The following is a 24,358-nucleotide window of genomic DNA, read 5'->3' on the forward strand; positions in this document are numbered from 1 at the left end:
GGGAAAGGAAAAAAAAAGTCCACACCACCATCAACGTCGCCGTCGCCGCCACCGGTACCACCACCGCCGCCGCCGCCGCCGCCGCCGCCGCCGCCACCGCCGCCGCCACCGCCGCCGCGTGGAAACCTGTCCCTAATTGATAGGAAATTCCTGCGCGCGAGTACCTGCGAGATTTTTCAGCGCCCCTAACAGGTTGGAACTGGATACTTCGCGACGATTTGTAATCCGCGCTGCTCGTTCGCGGCCAGGGCCGTCCTCTTGTCACGTGATGAGCCTGAATCTAGCGAAACAAACCGTGTTTTTTTTCCCACCGTGCGCGCGACAACTTTTAAGATATATTTGACGATTTACAAAAAATTACGAGGCCAAGGGAAAGCGTACAAGAACCGCTCCAGTCGGGTTGAGAGAGACCGAATTTAAATTAATTAAATTCATTCAGCGACTAATTCTAATTAAATTCGCCGATAAGAGATTCGACATCTTTACGGATTAGTCAACTCATTTGAAATTTCTCTTTCAAGATGTCTCTCTCGGATCACAGACGGAAAGTAATACGCAAGAGAAATTGATGCAATCGTTAACGCATTAAGGATTGGACGCCGCGGTAGCTTCAGCTCACGACACATACTTTGCAAATTAATCGGCCGCCATCTAATTGGCCTTTAATTGGCCCTGTGTAAATAATAAATAAATGCCCTGTGTGCGCATGAAACGACAAAAGTAAAACGATCGCTGCGGATCGGCGCAGCGGGAGGCTCGTGAAATTTCGCCAAAGTCCTCGTAAAAAATGTGGACTTTTGATAGTACGGCTGGGCTCATCTTATCCTTTTGTTTTTATTAAATACGCGCCCCACAAGATTTACGCCGCCAATTAGCCGTGCCTCGCGCATAATGAATTTACATTAATGCGCACCACGGTGAATTAATCACGCGCCGCGCGAAACGCGCTTTAAACCGGCGAAGTCTCGCATTATGCGATTTACTCGGGATTTTTTCTCAATGTCGGGGAATGCGAGTTACACAGACGAACGAGAAATCTACAAAAATTCTCAAATAAACGCATTAACCATCGTTTCAATGTTATCAGTGAAAAATATGCCGGATTGCCATTTCTACATTAGCCCGTCCAACATTTTTTTTTCCTCGCTGCCTTCCCAGTCCAATTGGGTCACTGGTACCTGATAGGTTTTTTGAAAGGGTTTTGGGGCTCTAAAAAAATCTGAAAAAACTCCGGTACACTCTTTCAACATTTCAGAATACGATTTTACAATTGTTTGACCCGAAACATTTTTTTTTTCTTTTTCGTACGTGTCCGAATTCGAGGCAGAATAATTCAAAATTGAAAATTTGTCTGAATTTTCAAGTACCTGGTTGGACCACGGAGGGTCAAGAGAGTAAATAGTTATGTATATTTATGATCTTTTTTTCTCTCATCTCTCCTTCTCCTACAAATTGTCAAAAGTGATGTTTGCAAAAAGATGAAAGATTTATACCGAATGTCGGCGAGAACGTGGTAATCCCGCCGGGGCGAGGCAACGGTAAACTAATTTTTCCGAGGAGCACAGCACGGACGTACGCGTCTTTATGGGTGTTTCCGATGACGTCTACCAATTTTCCGCACGCTCGCGTGAAACGAGCAGGTACGTCACTTCATGACGGCGGAGTCGTCACATTCGGCACGTTCGCGCAAGAAATATGACTGGCGTCGTTTCCCCCAAAAGTGGATTGAACGAGAGGGAGCCATTTCGTGCCCGGCGGCGTTTTCGTGCGTCTTTTTTTACCAGGCGGTTCATGAAAAGCTGAGCGATATCAACTGCCGACCACGAACACGAAATCGTCGTCGTCGTCGTCGACTGCGAAATTGAGCGCCGCGTTCACGGCGCACGAATGACGACGAGAGAATCGCGCGCGTGTAGATAAAGTTTATTAATCTGAAAGCGTAGAAGAAAGTTCGGGATAACGGTTAACGCACATCGATGTATTTGGGGCCGCTAAAAAAGAACGAGTTTACATACACACAGACACACACACAAGTGGTTCCTTCCGGAAAGGTATCTGAAAAGTAGCTGAAACACGGACAGAGACGAAAACTCTCGGCGGCCAACTCTCCCGGAGATGGAGTGCGCTTAGCGGGTTTGCGTACCCTCGGCTCTCTCGCCGATAATACAATAGCGCACACAGTGAGGAGGCTGTCAGACGCACTCTCGTATCGCGCGAATAAAAGTGTATTAAAGCTGTCAACCGCATCCTCGTCGATTAACCAAAGGAACGCGAGAAACACTTGGCATATTCATATAACATTCTTGTTTTATTCGCGGTATCTGCTCGCACGGTGATCGGCGCCGTTGCGTTTCGAAACGCCGCGCCGCTGTTGCGTTGCGCGAATTCTCGCGCAGGATTTTACATTAAACATCTACAGCGAAGTGTTGAAAAATCGTCGAGATTTCTCGGAGAGGCTCGTGCCGCGAGTTTCGCGTACGCAGTCGATCGCGGCACAAGCGCCGCATAGATATCTAAAATACAACTGTACGACGATCGGGGGAACGGCGCGGCATGGCGTGGCGTGGCGCGCGAACGAGAATCGAAATAAAAGCGCAACGGGCGAAAATCCAGACTCCAGAACGCGAAAGTCGCTACGTGCTCGTAACGAAGGTTGCGCGATGTCATTCATCGCGGCTTTTCCGGCTGTTTATCGCGATAGTCTGGCGAACGGGAAGCGGCACAATGGCCGTACGCGAATAGGAACAAAGAGTCGACGCGACGGGACCAGGTATCGCCAGGCGATGCCCGTTGTATCGCCCTCGTAACGTCGTTCGCGGGCGTCGGGAGTGATAAAGAGACACCGCCGCGGCGGCGGCGGCGGCGGCGGCGGCAGCAGCAGCGACAGGACGAGACGAGTGAGGTAGGGTTCGACGTACACGCGGAACACAAAACGACCGCGAATCGCAGTTATAGCCAGATAGATCCAAAAAACGCGTTTCGACTCTCGTAATCGTGCACGCCGCAAACGAGCACCCAGCTCACCTCGTCTGCCGCGAGAGCGAGAGAGAGAGAGAGAGAGAGAGACCTGGTCTGGAGAGAAAACAAAAACGAGGGCGAGTCAATCGCGCACGGTGACAATGACGCGACGCCATTCCGGGCGCGTTCTTCGACACTAGATCAACTACAGGGATTCGTATCCTCTCTCTCTCAGACTGGCGAATAGCTATACCATTAAAAACACGATTTTGTTTTTAATTATTTAACAGAGAGCTTCGACTGACGTGTCAAGACACAATATAAACAATCGAAATGCCTTATCACAGATACACTGAAAGAATAAATTTCGTTGAAAGTACAGATATGAAAATAATTATGCTGAATCATTAAAATAATTGCACACACCGCACTGAAAAAAAATCTGATAACTATTACCGAATTTGGTGAAGCTACCAAATTTAGTAATAGAAAGATAAAAAAAAAATACGATTTTGTTGAAAATACAGATGTGAAAATAATTATGTTGGATCATTAAAATAATTACATTGCACTGGAAAAAGGATTTGGTAACTATTACGTTTGGTAAGGTAAGGTTACCAAACTTAAATAATTATTTTCATATCTGTGTTTTCAACAAAATCGTTCTTTCCACTTCTTTCAGTGTAGATTTTAGTGCTCATATTTATTGTATGATTTTATATACCGTTTCAAGTTGACGAAGCTGCGTGACGAATAAATTTTCGATCTAAAAACGTAGACCCAAGTTAAAAAAAAAAAAAATATTAATATCACGTTATTAAATTGAAAGTTAATCTAATAGACATAATAAATAATGCTAACAAGCATCTAATCGGCTAATGATTTTTTTTATTCAGATAGGAGCGTCCTGTCTTAGCGCTGTTCACGGTATAACATTTCTAAAGCGGAGCACTCATCGATTAAAGAGAGATGAATGAAGGATATTTTAATCGAGTGCCATTCAACGTCATCGTAAACAAACATCGTAAATAGAGCAGCTTGTACGATTCCCCGTTGAATAAAGCAGTTCTTGTTGCACGTGTATATATTCAGAAGCAGTCGGATTTTTTTACACCACGCACAAATCTTTGAGGGGACAAGATGTACGCGATTAATCGCGTTTTCTGCAACGTTTATTCTGAAAATCCCGTTCTTCTTGATTTCTTTAGAGAGCCGAAGCTGCGTTACCGGACACGTGAAAAAGTTATAGCGCGAACGCATGGAGAGATACGCGTAATAAAACGCAAACTTTTGCACGGCAGGCATCGCAGCGGTGAACACGCGCTCGCCGATGAATGCGAACACGACCGCTTGTATATACAGCGAAACTACGTTATTGTTTCGCAAAACCGAGGTTTGCGCGATTGATCCGCGAGTCGAGATAACTGGCGTTCCTATAGGACCAGATCCTGCTGCAGCGATATATCGCCGATGTACGTTATGATTATACTCGCAGGTATTAATGATAGAAACTCAGATATATATAATCTAGTTACTTTCGATCGTATCCCTTTCACGTATCATCATATAACTTCGCGCGATACGCACGACAGTTCGACCTCAAGAGCGATTAATTCGCGAAATACAAGAATAGCGTTTTCAAGCGTTCTCCTGCCGTTCGAAAAATTCAACGTTATCCGGATTCGCTCGCCTCTTTCTCGCGTGAAGGAGAGCAAGATTGCCTAACAAGTTTTTCGTCGCGTACAATGCGCGCCCGGATGATCATGCGGCAGGAGCGTCGCTTGCCCGGCAATCGACGGTATAAATAAGACCGGCGTAAATCCCAGATCATCATTGGTCACCGGCCTCACTTAACTGCCCCTCAGTACGGTGGCAAATTATTATTTATCGCACGCTTCTAAAGATCGGTGGCGAAGAAAGCTTTAGCCGACGGACGGAACGAATGTAAGAATCGTAAATTGTCGTCTCGCCCGCGATTTCACTCGCTTACATTCCTCGTTCGCAGCAGCTTCCCGCGATCGAATCTATATTTGGAGTACGATTTATCGAATTCAAATATTTTCAGAATAACAAACTGTTCTCGTGATGTATTAGTGAATCTATACACGCTAATGTCTAAACGTGCTTCCTTGCTCTTCTCGCCTATCGTGAACGCACAGCGACGATCGCGAATGTGGACTCGCTGTGCGTTCGTGATAGGAGAGAATAGAAATCATCTGTGTGTGAACCGCGATAGATATTTCACAGGAATTCGCGGATGATTGCCACAATTGTGGTCTCGAATGGGCCGCGAGCCTTCTTGACTTCATCCTCACTAAACTGGACCCCGTAAATCAAGTTCATACTTGTCAAAAATTTAATGCTATTTAGATGCTAATTTAATTTTATAGTCTGAAATTTGAAGCTCAAACTATTAAGCAGGAAATCGCATAAAAAATAGGGAAGTGAGGAGTTAAACTTAATAGCAAGCTGGACCTCCCGTAACAGAAAACATACATGTATAGGTTGTATACAAAAAAAAATATGTTAAAATTTAGTGTTCCAAGATATTGCTAAAATAATTTTAAAATATGTAATTGTTTAAAAAAATATCACTGTATACTCAGCTGCACCGTCGTATCCGACACCTGTACCTATAGAATTTGTTGCTCGCATACTTTCAGTACTAAAATAAATGTAGAAATCACATACTATTGAAATGTATCAAGATTAAAATTTGTTGCTAACTTATCTCAGTTATTAACGCTTATGTTTCATTATCAGATCGTCAAAGAATTGTTGCTGTTCGCAAAATTGTGATACTAAAATAATTTTCAGACATCGTAGTATCAAAGCAAAAATCTCCAAATTCAATGCTACCTGTATCATGTTGAAAATAATTTGTTTATTCGGGAAAAATGCGCGTCGCTCTTTTTCTCTCTCTAAAATCCATTAAGTACTAAAGTTTTTATATTTTGATGTCCGAAGATTATTTTAGTATCATAAGCAAGCACCAAATTCTTTAACGATCGGGCGACGGATTTTAGATCGCGAAGCGCCCTCACCGCGAATAAACAAATTATTTTCAACATAATGCGGTTAGAACTAAATTCAGAGACTTTTACATTTTTAATACTACAATGTCTGAGTATTATTTTAGTACCATAATCTAACGCTAGCATCAAACTCTTTGACGATCTGATCGCCGATTTTATAGGGGGCAACGGAATGAGTTAATTATTGTTATCGTGTTACAGTTAAAAGCAAATTTGAATGTTAATAAAATATGTGTTTCCTACATCATTTTAATATCGAAAACGAGCAACAAATTCTGAAGATATCCGATATAACGATGCAGCGCTGATAGTGATATTTTTTTAAACAATTATATATTTTGAAATTTTATTTTAGCAGCACATCTCTGAGAGCACTAAATTAGTAATAAATTATAGTACTTCCTTTTATAGATAATAATTCTATATATTTTTTCTTGCTATTAAACTGGACTCTCCATTCTTTACGAGATTTCCTGCTTAAAAACAATTTAAGCATCAAAATTCAAATTATACAATATTACTAAATTAGCATCTATAAACAGCATTAAATGTTTGAGGACTTGGTTCACGATGGTGAGAGATCCAATTTAACGAAAGTGTTGACTTCGTGGGATCTAACGTGATACAAGGTACACGCGATTTTACGTAAATATTCGTATCTTATTTATTCTAAGATGGTGTACTCGAAAGAGTAGAGAATGTACGGCTCGTGGGATAATATAGACAGTAGAAGGAATAGACCACACGGAATAGGAGCACTTATGTTCGCAGGATTTATTTCGGGTTAAGCTTTAAAGACCGATTCTGTCCGGTTTATGTATGGGGCCGCGATGGCCGGAGCGGGAAATATCGTCCATGAAAAATTTACAGCGCGGTATGCCGGCACCGCGCAATTTATTTCGTCATTTATAGTCGTCGAAACTATTCGTGATTCCATTCGTGAGACAATTATCATCCTTGACTTGCTCTTTCAAACGAGAGGTTTATCTGCGCGCTCGTTGTGCGTAAGCCAACATTTCCGGCTGACCACCGCGCCGGTTAATTTTTCACAGCGTAGGCAGTTGGAAACGGACTCTTGAAGAATGATCGATGAAAATTCACGTTTACGATCGAAAATCTACGAGAGGGGTCCCGCGCTGACCGGCCTATTACGAGCCTCTCCGAAACAGTGGCGCACTTGAGGAATGGATCGTACGTGGATAACCGCGTTGCGGTTGCGAGAAACCGACTGTATCGATTGGCACGGTCATGAAAAATCGAGTTTACGATAATAAACGCGGCTTACGGCGATCGCGCCATAATTTGTCTATAACGAAACAGAGAAACGATGCAGAACCGATGCGCGGGGATTTCGGAGCGATACACGAAATATGACGGGACATGGACGCAAAACACACAAAAAAAAAAGATGCGAGAATGCACGTGGGCGAAAGTGAAGCGTAATATGTACAACGAACGCGGAACACGCGAAAAGCTGTAACGTATTATTCTCCATGTTTAAATTGTACCGCAGTGCGATAATGATAGCTGAAATCGCGGCATTTTGTACGTTACGATATCTGTTGATACTTAAATACGAGCTCTTGCCTTTATTGTCATCGTCGTACGCCGGTAAATTCTTTAAAGCTGGGGAGAGGGGGGGGGAGCTTGCAAAGCTCGTCCGCGCAACGTGTATATGAATTTTGAAGTAATTCTAGTCCTTACTCCGAGTTGTAATTCCTGTAGTAGATTTAATTAAGATAATGAGCTCGTCGTGTACCGTATAAAATCTCGTAAAGCAAAAGTCCTTATTAAAGAGTACCGGTGGAATAGCTCTGCGTTCGATGTCGGGAATAATTGAGGTCTAGCTGTCGCGAAAATGGCACTCGCAAAAGAGACATCTTAGTTTTCGCAAAATATGGTAGCGTCTTTAATTAGCACATCGCGCCTCCGTAAAATTTTCACTGAGGAAATCTCGTTTCATGTAATAAGCCGTGGCATTTTCCTATCCCTATCCACCTGCCTCTAGACGACGAAGTGCGTTTAAAGAATGCACGCTCGCTGCGATTTATCGGCGACGTTGATGGATAATAAAGCAAGCATCGCGAGTAATTACAAATTGATTTAGTCAGCCAGGACAATATTTTAAATGTAATTCGAAATTAATTTCTATGTAACTCGTGATTTAAATTTATAATCCTATTCAATCGGCGACTCTAGCGTTACTGCCCATTACCATTCTAATTTCGATGGCCCGTCGCATTAACACACATTTACCATCAACATAATAAGAGCGTAGATGAAATTACAAACTGCAACACGAATTAGGTGTACAATATTCTTCGAAACAAAAAAAAAAAAAAAAAAACAGTTCGATATATCTAAAACATTCAATAAAATTTTTAAAAACGGTCAAAAAATACATATTAATTCGCCCAAAGTATAATTTTTTTATTATAAAGTAAAAGCTATAATTTTTCTTTAAATAAAAACTCTGATTTTACCTTTTCACACTTTTTAATCATAAAATTTTTAACAATCAATAAATATAGATATCAATTCATCTAAAGGACAATTTTTTTTATTATGAAGTAAAAGCTGTAATTTTTTAAAATAAAAATTCTAGTTCCTTCATTCTCCATTTTCTAACTTTAAAATTCAAAAAACGATCAATAATCATACACATTAGTTCAGTCAAAGAAAAATTTTGTTATTATAACGTGAAAGCTATAATTTTCTTTAAATAAAATTTCTGATTCTATCCTTCTGCATTTTTTAATTTTAAAATTTTAAAAACGATTCATAAATATAGATATTAAAAAACAATTTTTTTATTACCAAGTAAAAACTGTAATTTTTTTAAATAAAAATTCTGATTCTCTGTGTTTTTAACTTAAGATTTTAAATATATGTATATCCATATTGATTCGTCTAAAGAAAAGTTTTTTTTTGTTATAAGATAAAATCTATTTTTTTTTAATCCTGATTGTATTCACCTCCCTCTTGTATTAACCCCTTCTTGTATTTTGTAACTTAAAAATAAATTACATAGTTGAGAGATTTCACAACAACCATCGATTCCTATCGTGCGTCTGATCGCTTTCGAAAGTAATAACGATTATTAGAACTGAAAGTTAGCTATCAAATTCGATCCCGCATCATCTGACCAGCTGCCATTGCTTCATTAACATATAAATTAGACGCCACGCTTTTCGTTTTCAAGCATGACCACCTTTGTGTCCTCTGTTAAAAACGCGGAAACTATGATTGGGCAGGCGAAGGGATCGTTCCATTATCAAAATAGACGAGCGTATTAATGAAAAAATAATCTTTTGAGAAGTCTCTCCATTAACATCGATATAGAGCGACATCATCGCTTTTATATTAAAGCAAATATCGCGCGTGAAGACGCGAACGGCGAAGTAATCAGGCAATTATCGTCACAATCGATCTCGAGAAGTCACACACTCGGCGCGCGGAGTGCGATTCTACGAAGGATTTAGTAGGCGATAAAGAGCCGAAGATAAAGCCACCCTCTTTTCCAAGCTCCGACAAAAATCGCTGGTCGACGGAGGAGCTGGAAAAGGGTCCCGGCGACGTCCCGCGCCGGTAGGGTAGCTGCCTCTAGTACCGGCACCTAATCAAGCAATAACTATTTGTCAGTTCCCCGGGCAACCTAAATCCAAGCTAATTCGACATCCGTGTCGGACACAGATTCGCTATCGGGTATCTCTTTCTATCTGGACGACAGCATATTCGCATTAGCCTGCCCCGCAACCCACGCTCGATCGACTCTCTCGACCACCGTCAGCAGTCCTCCTCTCCCTCCTGGCCCCTCCACGGCCTCCTACCCTTCGCCCGCCACCATCATGATTCTCATTCACTCCGGACGTCCCTCGATCGGCCTCGCCGTGTGTGTCTCTCTCTCTCTCTCTCTCTCTCTGTCTCTCCTCCTTCCCTCTCCCTCGCTCTCTCCCGCTTTCCGCTAAGTACGCCATATACTCGCGCGCGCGTCACACCATAGGACGAGATCTCGACACGATTAGGGCGGTACTCAATTCGACGTTTCGTCGATTCGGTCCTTTCTTTCTCCTCCGCCTTTACGCCCCGAATCCGCAGCTCGAGTGAGTTTTTCTTCGGATAAGCGTGGCAACTCTTCTCCTCTACCCGCTACTAAGCGAGCGAGCGGGATTTTCTGCGGACGACGAAGCCGAACCCGGGCGGGAGGAAATGGCTTTCGATTCGGGGACGGGTTCACTTTGTTAATGTGACAAATCGAGACGCCGGCTTCGAGGGGGAGTCGACCTGCTGGCGGTGTACGTTGCGCAGATCGCTGCGGGAGAGAAGCTCCACGAGAAGAGAGCGAAAGGGAGAAAGAGAGAGATTCGCGTAGCGCGCGTCCCGATCTCGAACCGTCAGCCGAGAGAGTACCTTCATTTTTTGATACTTGGCGGGAATACGGATAATGGATTAGATCGATGCTCGGTTTACGGTAAGAACGCTGAGAAATGGGACCGTATGAAAAGCGCGGTCCAACTCGGACGCGATTAGGACACGCGTATAGACGGTTGCCAGAGAAATTTGCATTTATTTCGCGCTGACCGACGACCATTACGCCGCCGTGCAAGTCGACCAGACCGAATAACTTGAAATGGACGCGAAGGAGAACGATCGCCAGCCCGGAGCCAGGAGGAACTGCTGAAAGACGAAGAGATCGTCATCGTCGTTAGTCATTCCCGCTTGAATATGCGTGGAATAAGATCTCAGGGGAGAAACCATCTGTCACAATGCCGCGCTCGACGTCGCGCTACAGACACTCGATAAATTATCGCGTGATGAGAGCTTCCGTGGAGCTTCTTCACCTAGATACCTAGCGATTGCAAAGCGAGATAAAACGCGAGGCCTGGTTTATCACCGAGACAACGTTTTTATTGTCCTCATTCCAATAGGAAATTTAATCCAGAAAAGTGGAGGAAAGAAAAAGATTAGCTGTAGCAGCAAAAATCTGCGTGTGGTAGCTTTTAGCTATAACATATAGATAGCTAAATCTTTAGCAGCATAACTAAATTTAATTAGCTATTGGCGTTACAAGTAAGAGTCACAAAAATTTTGCTGCGATACTTTAATAAATGATAGTATGTGTTGTAACTATTAACTGTAATTTATTGTAAGAGACACAAATTTTGATGTTTCTGATAATATTGTAGATGCTACTGCAGACCCGAATATCAAGTTCCTGAATTAATTTTTAAGTAGAAGTAATCGAAAATGTATACTGCCCAAATCCATATTATTTTCATTTTAAAATCCAATAAGGGCAGAGTAAGATAATATATTTTTGAAGTAACTTAAAGTTAATAGGTTATGAAATTAATTTTTAATTGCGTTAAAAATTAAAAAAAAACAAAAACAAAATTAATTAAAAGTTATGTTAAGATTAAATTAAATTGGTTAAATTAATTTTTTGTTCATATAATTTTTAATGTAACTAAACTGAAAGTTAATTTTGGAAAGTATCATAGTCAGAAAAACATTTTTTTTATAACAAAAAAATTATCTTATACTACATATTTACTTATTATACATTATCTTACAATCATATATTTTGATGCTAGCAGTTGTTCTGTTTAATAAAAAAATATTTACTTTTAAGTATAAATATATATATATATATATATATATATGTATATATTATCTAAAGTATATAATTTTGTATTTTTATATTTAAATAATAATTTTAAAAATAAGTAATAATATTATTAAATTGAATTAAATTGTTTTCTTAGATTAAAAAATCTAATTATCTTGAATATAAAAATAATATCTAACAGTAAATATTTTTTTAAATCGCGAAAGACAAAAGATTTGATCAAACTATCAAACTTCTTTCTTCATTTATTTACACACATAAATATTTCAATTAAGAATTTTTTAACTTTATTGCAAGTAAATAAGCTATTAGATCCCAGTCAATAAATAACTTTTTTTGTATTAAGTAAAACTTTTTCAAAAATATTTTTTCTCTCATGTATATTCATATTAAATTAAAAATTTATTTTTAATTTAATAATTAAAAATTTAATTTATTCGAAACAATTATATGGTTCAAACTTTCATATAACTTACTTATTTGTAAATTAAGTTTATAGTAAATAACAGAAAAATATTATTATTCATGTAAAATTGTACTTTTTACTTTTACAATTTCTTTGTTTTACATAGAAATTTTGATATAAATTTTTAATTTGGAAAAAAGTTAATTAAAGTTTACGCATTTCAATAAGTACATAGTCAAAATTAAAAATTAAATTATTTAAAATTACCTAACAACAAGTTAAAAGTAATAGACTTTTAGCTTTATAATTAATTACAACCCACCCTTGATCATAGCAAAGTGTACTTTGCCAATGCGAAACCAGAATAGTAACAGTGGCAGTTTTTTTCTGCAGTAACAAATGCAATTTTGGCAAACCATAATTAGCTGGTGAAATTTTTTTCTTCCATACATAAATAGATCACTACCTACACGTATATGTGCGCGGGGAGAGATCCGATGGATGTGTCCCGGCTGGGTTCAATTAAGCCCCTATTACACTTTTACATGGGCCCGCATTAAGGCTCGCAGCTGGTCGCGAAGTCGGATATTATTTATCGGTTGACTTACGCCGAGCTCATTTGCCCGACAAAAGGGCCCGGGGGAGGCCAGGACGGTGCACTGGCCGTGGTTGGTCGGGGCCCCGATGAGCCGCGCCGGCGATTGGACACTCGCGCGTCCGCGCTCGCTCTCTCACGAAACGCTCCGGCATCGTCGGCACGACGAGAGATGATAGAATATCTTATTAGTCGGACAATGGGCAATCAGAGACGCCATACAGCCTCTCTGTTAGCGGTCCACTCTCCTCCGGCCGTACGTCTGTCCGTCTGTCTGTCCTACATGCAGCCCGTGGGCATCCAAGGCCGCCGGGGCCCCACCGCCTGATTCCGCGAGTACCCTCGCCTTCGCGGACGCGCGAGCGAGCGTGTACGAATTAAAAGCTCAGAGGCGATACGTATCGAGTTGGTATTTCCCGGACGACGGAGAAGGAGTCGAACGACACGGAAGTCTCGTCGCGAGGGCGAGGAGAGTGGCGGGCGCTAGCAGGAGCTAGCAGGCGCTAGCAGGCGCGCGTCGTCCTGTTTATCGCGATTGTATTTGTAAACTTACTCACCGTTACGAAGCACGCGACGCAGCTAACCGCGATGTGTCGATGTTTTCCCCCTTTTTTTTTAGGCTAGGCAGAGATACGATCCGGAATGTTCGATGTGTCTGGAACCGCCGCTGTCGCTCTCTCGAGTTCGTCAAGCGTAGCTTGTCACCCGCGCTCACTCGTTGCTCTCGCACACTCGTTCGCACGCACAATGCACTTGCGACACTTAAAACACACGCGTTGATTTATTCGACACCCCTGGACTTGTCGACGCACTTTTGAACAGCGAGGAATTACGAAGGCAACCCGACAAATTGCTACGCGTACACATATGTATGCGTGTATGTGTGTATGTATCTCTCTCTGCGCCAAACACTCGCGCGATGAACAATAGACTTATTTATCCAAATTCTCCCTCAAAAGAAAAGAAGACGAAAATAGTAATTCGAGCAAGACGATTGCAACGATACCCGACTGGAACGTTTTACCGAATCACTGACCGGCCGCACTCGCGATTTGAGAAAGAGAGAGAAACGCAAAAGTCGGCAAAGATGGCGGGGGGAGGCGGGGGATACTAACGGCCGTCCGAGCGTCATAACCAACAACGTTGTCGTTCACCTCGCGTGCCTCGATCCACTACTTCAACCGTTGCCTCTTAACGCACATTCGCGACGCCGATCGAATGTGAGGACGACCGAAACATAAGCGGTACGCGACGATACACGGTGTCGTGACGACGGAGCAACCGACGCGGCGCGCGCGGGGCGGCGGCGGCGGCGTCTCTCCGACGAGCGTCGGGAAAAACAATGCTCGGTCAGAGCGTTGAAGGACTCGGCGCGAGCAGGAGCCATCGGAACGTGCGATATTACAGTTTCGGCACTCCGCGGGCCTTCTCTCACGCGAGAGGTTTACCACCGATCGCCGTCGGAATGTCCACAACGTTCGCACTCCCGCACTGACGCGTTCGTTACCGCGACCATCGCGACGCAATGAAGTTAGGCGAGAAGAAACGATCACGTGATTACGTACTTCCGGCGAAGGCGCGATAAGGGCGCGTAATTAAACATTTTGCGTCTTTGTTCTTTTCCTCCTCTTCGATGGGAAATTTAATAAAGCATGTCTGTTTTATTTCGAGCATGTAGAGCATGGGGAAGCTTCGAGAAAATAATAAATTCGATTATAAATACAGTAACTATACATCTTTTATTTTAAAGTTATTTATTTTTATCCTTTGTTTCAGGTAACTGTCCTTTAAATTATTTATTTTATCCAATCCAATTTTATCATTATAAAAAATTGATAAATTTAGTTAAAACTTGAAAAAATTTTAACTTAAAAAAATTATAAAAAAATCGGAAAAAAGTTCTTTGAATTGGTCTAAAATCGTATAAAAAAAAAATCTTAAAATTTGCAAATTTGTTTTTTATTTTCTCGAAAAAAAAGGATCTTGCGCACAATAAAGACACATTAAATAAAATATTAAAAATAGAAATTAGAATTTTAGAATCAGTTTTCTTAATGAACAATACAAATACAAATAATAAATTGTGTTGTGTCTCGTGCGATAAATTTGTGCCTCACACACACTGAAAGAAAAAATTACTAAATTAAAAAAAAAATTGTTTAAATACTTATAATGAAATAATTTATTAAATATAATTGTTTATTACAAGAATCACTGATGAAATTTAACTATTATTTTTTAATTGAATAAATAATTATTTTAGCGTAACTAAATATTTCATTAATATTTCAAATAAATTTGTTTCTCAATGCATTCGTATTTATTAGACTTTACGTTTAACGTTCGTTGACGAATCTAATTCTAAAAATCTAATTCTTATTTCTAATATTTAATATTCCCTTCATTGTGTGCAAGATAAAAGATATTCTCGCAACCAGGTTTATTATCGACCGTCTTATCGACCGTGAAACATAAAATCGCTGAAGAAACGAATTGTTTGCGACACATAATTTTCCGTACGCCCGATACAGCCTGATACATATATACATGCATACATACATCGTTCAACTATCCCCGTGTGATGTTTCGCAATGCCTGATCCGTGCTTCGAACCAAAAAACTATAAATCCGCGTATCGACGGAAAAACGCAAGCGACATTATGCTATCCACACTCGCCCTGTCGCATATCGGCTCCTGATTGGTCGCGAGCGAGCGAGCCTATGTTCGTGACGTATGTACACGCACCTACATTCGCGACGCGACGTTGAAAATCGCGAGTGATTACAGCCGAACGCGTAGACGATCCTGCTGCAATGACGAAACAGAGACCAGAGACTTCCTCCGATATAATCCGCCAGCACGTCGATGCTGCAGTGTTTGGAGACGTGTGCCTCGATGTTTACGCGATCTCGGTGTTGTGCGTTTGGAGGCGCGACGTAAGACGTAGGTAAGATGCGCATAAAATTACGTTCCGCGGCCGAAAGGAGGCGTGCGAGGCGTGTCCGGCAGTTTCGGAAGGATCTCTCGAACACGGTAGATAACGAGGGGTCAGCTAGCGGTCTGGTGTACGACGTAAACGTCCGCGAATGACTCGGAACGTCGCGAGAGTGATCGTGGAAGTGCGGAGAAGACTACTCGGCGTTTGTCCTGGCGTCGGCATCGGTCGCAAGGTTACGCGACGCCGGAGCTTCGAGAACTGTTGACGATCGTCACCTTCGCGAATGTTCCACGTCCCGCCTCGCGTTTACGTATTTTACTGGAAGCTCGTCGGTCGCGAGGGTGGCCGGCCGGATAAATTAATCCGCCGTGAGAACTCCGGTCTCGCCAGTTACTTCGAGATACGGCAAATTGGCACGTAGGGAGTACGCGGCGCATTAGTTGGAATTCGGTGCGATTAGTGAAAAGCCGTGTCCGCCCCGCCCGCCATCTCTGTGAGCGCCCTGCCGTTCGCACTTTCGTTTTCTTGCTAGTCCGAAGTGCGTCGCGAGTGTAATTAGTCGTGTAAATATGGCCGGCCGGTCGAGCGAGGTGACCGTTGCGTTCCGCGGGTTCCGCGCCAAGGACGCCCGTTCCGTGTGATAGATCGCGCGTAAGTAGCCGTCGGTGATGCCCCGTGAGGAGCGGACGACCGCTTAATCCGCTAATTAACACGCGTGTCACGTCGCATCGATGGGGGCGATTTTCCCGGCCGAGGCAATTCGCGAACTCGCGACATGGTCGCAGGTGCGTCGCGAACACGACGACCAGCGTGAATCGATCGCGATCATTGCCGGCTGCATCTCGCGTGATCTCGGACGTCGCGATTGCGTTGCGCGCGTAAGTGAGACGTCGCGGATGTTGTGTGGAGCGGCCATCGAGTGTGTTTTGCGTACGTATGGCTCGCGGCGGGATAAGGCGGGAATCGTGCTCGGTTGACCGCCATCTTGGTGAACGCTTCGTTGTTTTCGGTGTTTTTTGATTCTTCGCTGCTCCGAAGTGCGTCGCGAGCGTGGCCAGTGGAGGAACAAGGACAAGACTACTGTCTGGTATTTTGCGATATAAAACTTCTATAATACGAACGATCAGGTATGTCGACGAATTATAAAACGGACTTAATTTAATTTTGTGTGTTTAATGTATTGTTGTTCTATATTCTATAGACGCAACGGGTAATGATGATATTGCTGCTGGTGGAGATGTGCGAACTGTTCAAACACGAATCTAATCAGGTAAAATCCAAACTACTCGAAATTTCGTATCTGAGAGATTCAAATATGAATCATATTTATTGGCATATATTGACTTTTATAAAATCAAATTTAAAAAATGATTGTGTCATGTAAGCATTATTTTTTTACAATACAAAAATCTTTTGTTCATATTCATGAATTGTCCATATATTAATATTGAATCTACACTGGGAGAATTGTTTCAATAAAAAAAAAAAAAATACATTTTTTGCAAGCTATATATTTTGATGCAAGTATTCGCTTGTTCTGTTTTAAATAAATAAAAATATTTTGTTTTTAAATAATATAGCAATATTATCTAAAGTGTATATTTTGTATTTTTATTAATAATTAAGTAATAATTTTTTAATTTGTGTCTTTACATTTTTTTATATTTAAATAATGATTTTACAAATAATATTATCAAACTTAATTAAATTGTTTTCTTAAAATAAAAAATCTGATTAAAAATTCTCTAGTTTTGATTATTTATTTTTTAAAAAAGCTGCTTATCTTGAATATAAAAATGATCTAACAGTAAATTTTTTCTAGAACTGCAAGAAAAAAATTACCTGATTAAAAATTACTCCTTTATTTTATTTACATAAATATTTCAATTAAGAACTTTTTAATTTGACTGCAAATAAATAAGTTATTAGGACTCATTGAGGAGCAAACAACTTTTTTGTATTAAGTAAAATTTTTTTGTTTTAAGATATTTTTTCTCAGTGTACATGCATAATAATTATACTACTGATTAAAAATTATGTATTAACGAATTCACATATATTAACAATCATATAAAATCACATTCCAAAGATAACTTTGTAGCAGTCAGTACTATTTTTCTTACAATACAGGAATCTTTTGTTACTGTCTGGTTATGAACATTGAACTTAATCTATAATAATTATTATATTGCTGATTAAAAATTGCAATGTTATAAAATTAAATTTAAAAAATGACTGTATCATATAATCAGTATTATTTTTTTTACAATACAGAAATCTTTCATTATTGTTTATATATTGGACCTAATGTATAATAATTATATTGTTGATTGAAAGTTCTGTATCAACGGTTCGATTTGGATAAAATTTTGCCGATTCGATTTGAGTTTGAACAAAGACATGAAATTCGATTCGACATCGAAAAACTCTGATTCGCACATTTCCAGCCGCTAGATGCAATATATCATATATCGACAACGCGAACATTCGACCGTTCCATCAAGTGTATTCCGTGCGACCGTAGCACGGCTGTACATAACGGTACATATTCTATAGAGCGCGAACATGCGTAGAGAATGTTATATCGGCGAATATGTATCCACGAATAGTTCTTCGTACAAACAGATCTGGATCCTCTGTTGCTTGCAAGTGCGTCGCGGACGCGAGCATTCGGTAGTGCCGAACAAGTAGACGCGCGATCGTTGCTTTTAACATCGTGATCGCAAATATATAAATCGGTAGTGCCGCAAAGTTACGCGAGTGCGTTAGCGATCACGATGTTTCTCCGATCAGTGAGTGAAGTGCTTGGAGCAAGGGAGGAGCAGTTGCGGAAAGGCAACAGCGGCGACATCGGAAGGTAAGAATTTCCTTCATTTCATTTTTACGCACGGCTTCTCGGTTATTGCGAGCTATAATTTTGTATTTAAAAATTTTTGAAAATAATGTGAGAGAAAGAATCAAGAATGTAGGGGAGAGTTGCTAAATATACTGGTCTTCTAAAGCGTACCTCTCGAATTTTATATTTTTATTTCATGTCAGCAACATTTAGTGACAAAAATAAAAATAAATAAGAAAAAAATAATATAGACAAAATTTAACAAGTTTTATCTTGTTTTGTGCATTTTAGAAAATCACCAAGTGATGATGAAAAATTTACATTAAATGTACTTGATTTTCTAAAATGCACAAAACAAAACTTATTAAATTTTGTCTATATTATTTTTGTCTTATTTGTTTTTATTTTTGTCACTAAATGTTGCTAACATGAAACAAAAATATAAAATTAATACGTAAGATATAATGTAATTGTGTAATTTTATTTTGAATTGTTGTATTTCATAAAAGAGAAGGCTTTTTGTAAAATATTTTACATTCATTGTATATACATATTTATAATTATTATAAAAATTAAATTGATGTTTTTACAAATTACTATGAAGTTTCCTAACTTCACCAAAAATTTCACAATGCAAATTATAGTAATGTGAGAGTAATGAGTGATAATAATAATAAAACTGATAATTACTATAAATAAAAATATATTAATTACAAAAATAAATTCAAGCTAGTTTTATTTTGATGTCTTTACATTAATTTTTATTTGTGTTATTTATTAATTATTGAATATTTGACCGTTTTTTCGATAAGTTATTAATAAAAAATAAGTATTTGTTAATGTTTCCTTATTTATTATATATATTTTTAATTACTTTAATTTATAAATTTGATATTTTCGAAGACGATACAATTTAAGAGATCACAGGTACGCTCTAGACGATGGTTTTCCAAATCCCACCTTTTGCAGCATATTATAGAAAAGCTTATAACAAATTAATTTATTGATAAGTTTAACGTGTAATAATAAATGCTTAAAGCATCAAGCTATAATTTCAAACTTTGATTTGCAAAACAGCATCAAAATAATTATTTTCAGATTGAACAAAGATTGAATGAAATAATTATCATGTTGAACCATTACAAAAATTATGTCTGAAGTTCAAGCTGATTGTTCGAATATTGAAACTTGTTGCAGCAATATTATCATACTTGATCGCGCCCTATATAATTATTTTGATCCAATATAAAATTTATTTTCTGATCTGTAACCGGCAAAAATGTTAGAAGTAAAAAATTGTTCATTCCGTGAAATAGTTTAAATCAACGTGCTATCTTTTGCAAAACGCATATTAATTAAATTGTCGTTTGATAACTGACTAGATTAATTTTTTAAAAAGACTCTTATTTTGTACTTTCAGTGAGAGACGAATGCATGGACCTTCTACTGTCAGCAGCGTGTCGGCGTTTTCGGTGAGTGACTAATAGATTATTATTGCTTAATGCATGAGAAATGACTCCGTTATTAAAGTCGCAAGCGTCGTCCTCACTGCTATTTGAGAAATTGCTAGCCTCGGTCAGGCAAATTCGGTGACAGATAAAGGATCGGGCTGCGGAACGATTATCTGTCACAGCGCATAAAACCGAGATAAAGTCGAGACGCGTTTATACGGTAGTAGCAACCCTTCGCCAAAGTTAAGGACAAACTAACCCTAAGTTCGGGGAATCAACGCCCCAGGCGATCTCGGCGAGCGGTCTGCAATCTGATCTTGTGTGATCGTAAGAAAGAAAGAGGAGGAAAGGAAAGAAAACGCGTAACTCACTAGAAAAGCCAGAAATCCCCGTTCGATGTCCGCGATGGCCTCGATAAAAAAAAAAAAAATCGGAGTCCGTGTGCTAGCTTTCATTCCCGGTTCGACGTGGCGCGAAACGTGAGTCGGGGTATCGCTGGCTCTTTGAAAACGATCGCGAATCGATCGTTTTCATTCGTGCGTGCGTACGTTTGTTTCGGGCGCGAGCGATAACGCGACGAATAGTGGTGACCGATCATCACGGTCTCACGATGGAGCAGACTCTAATCGAGGGCGATCTGTTCGCGTTCCCGTTGAGGAATCCCTTCAGGTTCAGGGGGCAGCGCCCTTGCTGCGCGTTAACTCTCCCCCGCTGCGTACAGACGTGCGATGGTACGCCGGTTGACGAATGGATTCGGCTACGTTCGCAGAACGATCGCGTTTCCCCTTCTTTATCCTCTTGATCCACTCCGCCCAATGTGATAATGTACGATACTTTTTTTTTACACCGGAAAAGCTACGCCATTTATACATTCAGCGAAAAGTTATGTTTAAATTGACGATATCGTTTCTTTAACTTGGATTTTTTTTATGACAAAATTGGCTTTGAAAAAAAAAAAATTTGATTTCAAGAAATGACGTTGTTAGCTTTTTTTTTAAAGTAAATTTATTTTACTTAAATTCAAAGAAAATACTGTCAGAAGTGTAAGAAATAATTCAACTGTTCTGGTTTTATAAATATATTTCTTTCATTTAAAGAAAAGATATGTGTCGCACATTCAAACACACCCAAGCTAATAAGTCTTTAATTTTAATAAAAGGAACAACCAAAAATTTTCTTCGAAACAAAGAAACTTTTTATTGACCGTATGCACTGAGAGAAAATTTAAAAAAATGAAAAATATACATTTTCTTAAAACCATACGTTGATGCAAGCATTTGTTTGCTCAGTTTAAATAAAAATATTTACTTTCGATTAAATATTATCTTAAGTATATAATTTTGTATTTTAAATAATAATTTTACAAATTAGCTAATAATGTTATTAAACTTAATTAAACTGTTTTCTTAGATTAAAAAATCTGATCTTAAATATAAAAGCGGTCTAAGAGTAAATATTTTCTAAACTGCAAGAAAAAAATTATTTGATTAAAAATTATTTCTTCATTTTATTTGCGTAAATGTTTCAATGAAGACATTTTTAACCTGACTGCAACTAAATAAGCTATTATTTGTCTATTGAATAATTTTTTTGTGTTAAATAATACTATTTTATTTTGCCATATTTTTTTTCTCTCAGTGTAGCAATGCATAAATCTTTTTGATTCAAACAATTTTTTTTTATTCGAAGAAACTTCTCTGGGTATGTATATAAAATAGTACATGTTGATACTTTTTTTCTGAATAATATATAAGCTCACGAGAATGGAATCTTTTCTTGTTGCTCAATGTTAAATCAGTTTCAGTCGGTTGATATGATTGCCTTCGATATCAAATTGATCTATCGACATCGAAATGACGCTTCGACTTCCATATCGCATTGTAATAATAACGGGAAATAATTGCCGCGAGGTTTAATGATTGGCGCGATTTTGGGAGCGTACGGATTGCGCCATTAAAATCCATAAGTAGGATTATTATCTTTCGGCTTATTGGGCCAATTAGGCTAATGTACCGCTTTATGCGTCAGTCGCCATCACGGCGCGGTAATAAACTGATGGGTAAAGATTTCTCTCGATTTTACGATCGCATGCGTGCGCCTCGCGACGAAGCTGATCGGCGTGCAATGTGCGACGCGAGTCGCGCATTCGAGGAAACTGTTTCGCGGATATAAATCCCGTAATAGGATGTAATCCGCGGCGTGCGAACAACAATCAGCCTCGCGTGATACGATGCAGTATATAAAAATGTGCGCCCGCGCGATCAAGATTAAGCGGATGGTGCGCTTCTTATAAGCTTTAATCGAATTGATAAATCATCTTGACTCTCTCTTCCTCTTTTTTTCCTTTCTCTCTCTCTCTCTCTTTCTCTCTTCCTCTTCAATCGATTCGCTATCTGATATTTTTATTTCCGAGATTTCTCGTCATCGAATGAGTTAGGGTTGAAAATTCATTGAAATTGCGTTTTTTCTTGAGACACACGATCATATTTTATTCACAAATAAATGTATACTGAGAGAAAGAAACTTTTAAGGATGTTTATATCATATTTCAAAACATTATCGTAAATATAAAAATGTCATGGACTGTTTTATTATTACGTTTTAGTATCTGCGTAAAATGAGCACAATTCTCTTAGTTTAAAGGTTATTTCATTTTTTGCTTACTCTTCATTCTTACATAAAATTGCGTTTTCTGGTACTTACAAATTATCTTCATATATTTTCATGCAAGCATTTTCAATTTAAGTAAAAATATTTACTTTTAAGTAAACAGACATTTTACCTCAAGTTTATAATTTTTTATTACATTTTTTACATTTTAATAATGATTTTACAAATAAACCAACAATCTTGAATATAAAAATAATCTAACAGTAAATATTTTCTAGAACCGCAAGAAAAATTTACTTGATTAAAAATTATTTTATTTACATAAATATTTTAATTAAGAAATTTTTAACTTTATTGCAAAGTTAATAATTAAGTAAATAACTTATTAAAATTCATCGACTAAATGATTTTTTGTGTTGAAGTAAAATTTTTTTTATTTAAGGATGTTTTACAAGCTAAAAATTAACAAAATTAAAAAATTCAAGCCTTCTTAGGTTTATTTTTTTCTCTTTGTCAATGACAAAAAATATAAATTGCGAATATTCCAATTTTGGCCCTGAAACCAGATGTACAAAGAAATTTTTTTCTTAATGTACAGTTTGCACTAGAGCGACGAAACTTTATGTATTTTCGGCATTGAATCGAATATTTTTGAAAGAATGGCAAATATCTTGAAATTACGCGAAAGGATCCTTTAAGATCTCGGCATAACCGTAAGATTTTCAATTTTCTCGTTATCCTTACGAGCACAATTCTGCCTCCGCGACTATATTGAGCCCCCCTTTCTCCTACCGCTATAGAGCCGCTACGCCAGCCCCATTCATTAACGTAACACGATTTATCAATTAGCGTAAAAGGCAGCGATAGATAGTCGTTCTGATATGTTGCCCCTTTCCACCGTTGCGATCTTTCTCTCCCTTCCACCCCCGCACAACTATTCCCTTTTTTTCATGTGTAACTTTTCTTCTCTCTCTCTTCCTCTCGTGTAACTTTTCTTTTTTACTTCCATCTTGTCTCATCCTTTATTTTCTTTTCGAGTATTCACTTTATTGCATCTTATTTTTCTTAAACTTATATTATTATTAAAAGTTATGAAACGCACAAAGAAAATTGAGATGTCGTGATGCAATGATTATAATGGATGTTCACATAATTTCCACATTAATAATTCTATGTTTAAATTATCCGAGCCGGTCTCACGTGATCTCGGTTTGAGTTACAGTTGTTTTAAGTACCTCTCGGGGATGTTGATGGGAAGGGACGGTTGTTATTATATCATTTGGTAGCCGCGTAATAGCACATAGTCGCATAATAACATAATTAATCTTAGCGTTCGTGTATCATTAATTCGATATAATATAATTTTAACGAACGTTATGTGAAATGATTAGATCGATCTATCGAGAATTTTTGCAAAGTCACAAGTGAAATATTCCGCATTAAACGACAGAGAGATTGAAGTAATTTAGTAGTTTCTTGAATTGCGGCGGCATAAAAACATTCTACACTTCTCCGTATATTTTTTACGTGCAGATTTTAACTGCACCTGCAATATTAAACTTTGATGCCGGCCTTGGCTCAGGTAAATCATTCTTTGTTCTCCCCCCTTCTCTCTCTCTGTTTCTCGTTGATGCATCCACCTCCTCGGCCACTTCCGGCGGATGATCGCAAGCCGCAAAGAATGTAGTCTCAGAGTCTTGTTCATGGTCCCAAACCGTCGGTGCGCAGCGAGGCACGAAACTGTTATTGAAAAAGAAATTAATTCTTCGGCAATCTCGTCTCACCCCGTGCTTCCGCTCGATCTCGATCGAGGGAAAATCGCGGATCACCTCGTGAAGCCTTTCTGCGAACTTAAACTGCCGACGACGACGGTCGGTCGGTCTCGCGTGTTTCGAGCCG

The 24,358-nt window shown here is 39.1% G+C and overlaps 2 protein-coding genes across 4 annotated transcripts in view; one reads left to right on the forward strand and one right to left on the reverse strand.

Annotated features, from left to right (window-relative positions):
• Positions 1 to 24,358, reverse strand: part of LOC105201111 (LIM/homeobox protein Lhx9) — a 186,817-nt gene that overhangs the window by 93,008 nt on the left and 69,451 nt on the right. Inside the window, exon 1 of one of the 2 annotated variants that reach the window (XM_026137932.2) lies at positions 13,181 to 14,139. The exons of the other annotated variant lie outside the window; for it this stretch is intronic. The gene's annotated coding sequence lies outside the window, so the exon portion shown is untranslated. Of the gene's footprint in view, positions 1 to 13,180; positions 14,140 to 24,358 lie in introns of those variants that run through there. 2 annotated transcript variants of the gene reach the window in all.
• The window catches only part of LOC105201114 (protein spaetzle 5), a 135,860-nt gene continuing 127,133 nt past the window's right edge, over positions 15,632 to 24,358 (forward strand). The window contains exons 1-4 of one of the 2 annotated variants that reach the window (XM_039457121.1): positions 15,632 to 16,689; positions 16,764 to 16,832; positions 18,010 to 18,419; positions 19,819 to 19,870. In XM_039457121.1, the coding sequence (XP_039313055.1) occupies positions 18,340 to 18,419; positions 19,819 to 19,870 (132 nt within the window). In that variant the 5' untranslated portion in view covers positions 15,632 to 16,689; positions 16,764 to 16,832; positions 18,010 to 18,339. Of the gene's footprint in view, positions 16,833 to 18,009; positions 18,420 to 19,818; positions 19,871 to 24,358 lie in introns of both variants that reach the window. The other variant, XM_026137926.2, reaches the window with a different exon arrangement.

This window comes from Solenopsis invicta, chromosome 14, assembly GCF_016802725.1.
Source record: "Solenopsis invicta isolate M01_SB chromosome 14, UNIL_Sinv_3.0, whole genome shotgun sequence".
Classification (NCBI taxonomy): Eukaryota; Metazoa; Arthropoda; class Insecta; order Hymenoptera; family Formicidae; genus Solenopsis; species Solenopsis invicta.